The sequence below is a fragment of the Xyrauchen texanus genome, chromosome 18 (genome assembly GCF_025860055.1).
Source record: "Xyrauchen texanus isolate HMW12.3.18 chromosome 18, RBS_HiC_50CHRs, whole genome shotgun sequence".
In the NCBI taxonomy this organism is placed as follows: Eukaryota; Metazoa; Chordata; class Actinopteri; order Cypriniformes; family Catostomidae; genus Xyrauchen; species Xyrauchen texanus.
In genome coordinates this window covers 19,350,408-19,356,320 of record NC_068293.1, presented here as the reverse complement: position 1 = coordinate 19,356,320, position 5,913 = coordinate 19,350,408, and the positions used below count along the sequence as shown (strand labels likewise).

At 47.7% G+C, this 5,913-nt stretch overlaps 1 protein-coding gene across 1 annotated transcript; it reads right to left on the bottom strand.

Moving 5' to 3' along the window:
- Positions 1-561: 561 nt before the first annotated feature.
- On the bottom strand, positions 562-2,902 carry LOC127658791 (uncharacterized). The gene is made up of 3 exons (XM_052148343.1): positions 2,894-2,902; positions 1,635-2,374; positions 562-578 (listed from the first exon to the last, which is right to left on the bottom strand). The coding sequence occupies exons 2-3, from the start codon at positions 2,248-2,250 to the stop codon at positions 562-564; spliced, it is 633 nt and encodes a 210-aa protein (XP_052004303.1). The 5' UTR covers positions 2,251-2,374; positions 2,894-2,902.
- Positions 2,903-5,913: the final 3,011 nt, after the last annotated feature.

The window sequence follows — 5,913 nt, the reverse complement described above, 5'->3', positions numbered from 1 at the left end:
GTTGTATTAACATTTAATATTGTCTTGACAGAGGAAAATGATCAGAGGGGGGAAGAGGATATTCTGAGATCCCTTGCCTCTTCTCCTGTCTCCCCAGTCCCTAGTCCCTCAGCCCCTGCTGCTGAACTCACAGGTGTGTGAAGGCAATAGTACATACATACTTTTTAGCTACTGTTCATTTGCATGTTTATCTATGTACATGTCTGAAGTATAAATTGTAATTACTTGATATATAGTTCAAAACAATTTCACACTTGCATTTAAGCACTGTCTATGTCACTGACACAGATAGTATTCTCACAATATCTAGACAATTTTGTTGTTTCAATTAAATTGTTAACCTTTACTGTGAACATGAAAATCAGGTATCATCTTTCTGCCTTCTCATTGCACTGTGTATTGCTTTCACAGGCCAACAAAGGAGGAGAGCCTGACGGCGGCCCCGTGAGCGGTCCCAGGATGGTCCGTCGGAGGTGGAGCAGACGCTGTTGGAGCTTCTGACACAACCTCCGGCGCGACCTCCAACCCCACCGCCACGCTCCGCTGATGAGTACTTCCTCCTCAGCCTTCTGCCTTTTCTGCAGAGCATGCCGCCTCATTTAAAAGAAACAGTTAAATTTCAAATTTACAAATTGGCAATGGAAAATAGCACCATTGTGCTAAATTTGGAACAATTGGACCCCCCCCACACAGTAAACTTTAAAAATAAAATAAAAAAAAGAGGCGGCAGGCTCTGCAGGAAATGCAGAATGCCCTCCTTCCTCTTCTCCTATGCCGTTCCCTGTGGCTGTTCCACCTTCCAAGCGAGGTCCTTTTTGTTCCTGTCTCTTAATGTAAATAGTTTGCACATATTGTTCATTTTGTTATTTTATATGTTTTGCCTAAATAATTATTTTTACGTTTTGCCTCAATATGTTTTTTAATGTTATACCTCAAATTACTTTATATGTTTGGCCTCAATAAATTATTTTGTAATATGACTAAATGCCTGGTGTGGTTCTAATGCACAAACAAAGCAAATCTTTTATCACATAACTTGATTTCAATATATGTGACATTTTGATTTTGTATTGATTGCTATTTATTCCATATCTAAATCTAGATTATATGAAACATTATTATTGTAATGTAAAGACAACCAACATTAGTGTCTGGACAGTGTTGAATAAGGAAAAAAACACAGGACAGGTTAATTACTTTTGGAGGCTGGCTCCATTTATCATCAAAACAAAAATAAATAAATAATTTAACCTGATATACTACCATGGAAAACCTGACATTTTTAAAAAGTCTCAACTTAATAAATGTGCATGTTGTGGACCTGACATCCTGGAACTGGGGCTGATAACCTGGGAAAAAAAATACAAAATATAATAATAATGGACTATTTTTAGATAGTTTAGCTCTTTATAGGTTTGTGGGTGGCTCTTAAAAGAGCTGTTGTGGGGAAGTCATGAGGAGGACTTCAAACGCTACTCCATCGGCTGCCATGGTACTGCTCCCTCCGCCGAGAAGTGTGCCATGAAGACATCCCTCACCCGGAGTGCCTCTCTGGAGGAGTTGTTGGCCGCAACCCGACCCAGACCTGGCAGTGGCTCCTCTCCAGCATGTCCCGCGCCCCTCGCAGCAGGTGCCTCTCTCCCCTCCGAACACCTCAGAAAGTTGTGGAGAAGACACGTCGCCTTCACACACGTCGCCTTCACACACTTCTGGGTGGACCTTGATGAGGCGGCGGTACATCCTCCACTGTGAGGAGAGGATGCCAAAGGCGTTCTCCACCACCAGCCTGGCTCTGGAGAGGCGGTAATTGAAGACATGCTTCTCTGGAGGAAGGGTGCGTCCAGGGAAGGGCCGCATGAGGTTCCTCCGCAGCGGGAACGCCTCATCAGCCACAAAGACATGGGGCTGGGGTCCTCTTTCATCAGCACCGGGAAGAGGCTGGTCAGGAGGCAGATGAAGTGTACCAGCACGGAGAGCCTGTCCAAAGGCGGAGTTTGCCAGAATCCCACCGTCGCTGGTCCTGCCGTACCCCCCAACATCGATCACCCGGAAGCGATACCTCGCATCCACAACTGCAAGGAGAACGATGGAGAATGTTCCCTTGTAGTTGTGGAACTGGGATCCTGAGTTGGGGGGTGCCTTCATTACCACGTGCTTCCCATCCACCGCTCCACAGCATAGAGGGTAGTTCCACCGCTCCTGGAATCCTTCTGCGATGGACCTCCAGTCATCAGTGGTGGGCACAGCCATGTACTCCTCCACAAGACAGTCCCAGATTGCAGTCACAACCTGGTGGACGATCTGGCTCACTGTTGAGACACCAACCCTGAAGCTGGACGCTATGGTCCTGAATGAGTCCCCTGTGGCAAGAAACCTAGAAAATATTTTTATAAGTACACTTGTAGTTACATATTCAACTATATACAATAACCAGTCTGTTTTACTTTAATGCACCATATTTGTTTGTTTGCTAGCAATTTTGCAAGCAATTTAACAAAGTTTTGAATCTTCAAAACAAAAGGGTATATGTGTATATGGTTTAAATCACTAGTGTGCCAATAACCAATAACTGATTATCAAAAGAAAGAGTAACGTTACTACATATTGCTTACAGATAGAGACATGACAGTATCATTTTTAGGTTATAGCAGTTAACCGAGTAACGTTATCACTAGAAAGAGCACTACATATTGCTTACAGATAGAGCCATTATCACGTCTGCCAAAATAATATTTTATTTTTTAGGTTAACGTTACAGCAGTTAACTGAGTATCACTAGAAAGAGCACCAACAGTGGTATCCGTACCACACAGTTTGAAAAACATTGCTAGCATAGCGTAAATTAACATATATTTAATATACTGTATTTAACATTTTATATACATTTACTAACCGAAGACAGATGGACAGGCACTCCGCAGCTGGGATAGAGCGCCTGTAGTTGGTGTCCTGAAGGGTGATCCTCGCTCCGATGCGGGACAACAGGTCATCAAACTGGGCGCGGGACAAGCGGAAGTACCGCTGAAAGCGGCCGTCATCCAGGCGCAGCTCCTGGAGCAAATGATGAAATTCGCCGAACTGGGAACGCCTCCGGAGGGTCTGGTGGACCCAAGTACGGCGACGACGACCCATACGCCGCTGTTCTGCTCTCCAGAGCAAATACAGAGCGGTGACTCTCTCCACGAATGCTCGATCAACATCAGCCATCTTGTAAAAAGATGGCCGTCAACGGGTTTCGCCTCCGGAGTTTCATCGGATTTCGCCTCCGACGCGCGTCACGCGCGTAAATTTCGCTTCAGGCTTTAGTTTTTTATGCGCATCAATTTCGCTCTTGACGCGCGAATTTGATGCGCTAATCGCGTCCGGTGTGAACGCAGCATCAGGGCGAGGTCGGTCGCTGAGCGCAGTTCCTGCAGCGTGTCGGGATCAGGGCCACCCCCGTGCATGTCGCGTAGTGCCTTGGCTTGGTGGACCTGCAGCAGAGCCATGGCATGCAGGGCGGAAGCGGCGCGTCCGGTGGCGCTGTAGGCCTTTGCTGTCAGCGAGGAGGTTGCTCTACAGGTCCGGGAAGGGAGTACGGGGCGACCTCGCCAGGTGGTAGGGGTTCCGGGGCATAGATGGATCGCAACCGCCCTATCCACCTGGGGAATCGCCTCATACCCATGGCGCGATCCGCCGTCGAGGGTGGCGAGGGCGGACGAGCCTGTGGCGGTGTGACGAGTGGAGATGGGTGCTCTCCACGAAGACGTCAGCTCGTCATGCACTTCCGGGAAAAACGGGACCGGGGGGGGGCGAGGCTGTGATCGGCGCCTAGACCCCAGGAACCAGTCGTCCAGCCGTGATGGTTGTGGGGAGGATGGAGGGTTCCAATCCAAGCCCACGCTGTTGGCTGCCCGGGAAAGCATGTCGGTCATCTGTGCGTCGGCCTCAGCCTGGGCGTGCAGGCCCGAAAGCGGCAGCCCAGGGGAGTCCTCAGCATCAGATAACACGCCCTCCGATGCCGCGGCGAGCTCATCTGCTTCCATCGCAAGAGGGTCGGCAGACTGGCTGTGAGGCGAGTCGCCACTGCCTCGAGCACGGACGGGAATCAACGAGCGTGCTGGGGTGCGGATGGTCCGAGGGGGCGTACCCGGCGGATCTGCACCCGCTGCCATCCCCAAATCGCCTCCATCGCCAGCCACATCGTCCTCAATTCCGTGGGAAGGAGCAACACGGGGGGCGGCTGGAGTGGCTTGCTCACGGTTGTAAGCAAGCCGCGACCGCAACGTTGTCATGGTCATGTTCTCGCAGTGAGAACATGAACCATCCACAAACGCAGCCTCGGTGTGATCGCTACCCAGACACACGAGACAACGCCTGTGGCCGTCGGAAGCGGAGAGCACTCTACCGCATCCAGGAACAACACAGGGGCGGAAAGGCATCTTTATAAAGACGCGTCCTTAAAAGGACGTTCAACGCCGCTGTGTTTTGCTCTTTTAGTGAAATTTACTCTTTTAATAAAAATCACTCTTTTGTGAAAAGAACTTGTGAGAGCTTTTTTAATCTGCACTGTCGATGCGCCCAGGGGCAGGAATGCACAGCCGTGCAAACAGGAGAAAGCCGCTGTTGTGCGCCGTAGAATCCAACAGCATGCAGCAGAGGGATAGCAGGAACTCGGTGTGTACACGCAGCAGTTGCAGACACGACCATCGGCTCCGAAGAAATTTTCTGAATGAACTCCCGTATTTGCGCTGCTTAAATACCCGTATGTCCGGGGGCGGGACATGCAAATACTGGTTGCCAACTCTCATTGGCCTTTTTTCATAGTCCAGAGGTGAATATCGGCGCTCAAGAGAGACCCCTAGTGTCGCTTCTCTGACACAACGTGGAGAGAGCGACAGAAGGGGAACTGATCCGGTTCTTGAGTTCAACATTTACATGCATTTTAAAAGTTTGATTTCAGTCTGACTAAAATGACATGTAAACACTTAGTCCGACTGAAATCAGCCTAACAGTTCTGGATAATACAATTGTAGCTCGACTTCATCCAGATTTTATACATGTTAATTGGACCAAAATTAGCCTTGGAGTTGTGCACATACATGCTCCATAACACAGGTGAAGCATGACTTGTAATTAACATTTCCTCAGCTGACGTCCTTCATTCAAATGTGCACTTATACATTGTGTTAGGAATACTTGGACAGACAGATTAAGACTGGAACTATCCCTTTAACAACAGTGACCAGTTAAAACCTGCTGTAGCTAGATTTTAACTGGTCACTGTTGTTAAAGGGATAGTTCACCCAAAAATTAAATGTCATCCCAGATGTGTATGACTTCCTTCTGCAGAACACAAATTAAGATTTTTAGAAGACAATTTCAGCTCTGTAGGTCCATAAAATTCAAGTGAATGGGTGCCAAATTTTTGAAGCTCCAAAAAAAGCACATATTCATCATAAAGTGACTCCAGTGGATTAATTATTGTCTTCTGAGGCGAACCACTAGGTGTGTGTAAGAAACAGATCAATATTTAAAACTTTTGTTTGCTTCCAGCAAGCTTATTGACGAGGGTGTAGTTCAAGCTGCCTCTCGCCTGATGTAAGAGCGTAAGCCTTTTTGCGGAAGTGCAATGCTGTTTACAAAAGAGGAGCATAGATAATCATACATAGATGCCTCGTTTGTCTGATTTAGATATGTCAACTGCGGCGCCATCTTGAAACGGTCAACAAGGAGAGCTGTTTGAATGCAAGTGATTGGAGGAGATGCCTCAGACCGCGCTCCTTGCACAGAGCGTTACATAAATTGCTTTTGTGTAGAAACAGTCCATAAGAATGGCTGCTAATAAGGTATCTATGTATGAATATCTATGCAGAGGAGGATTTCACGCTTACATCACATGAGAGGGAGTCCTCCACCCTCGTCAACGAGCTG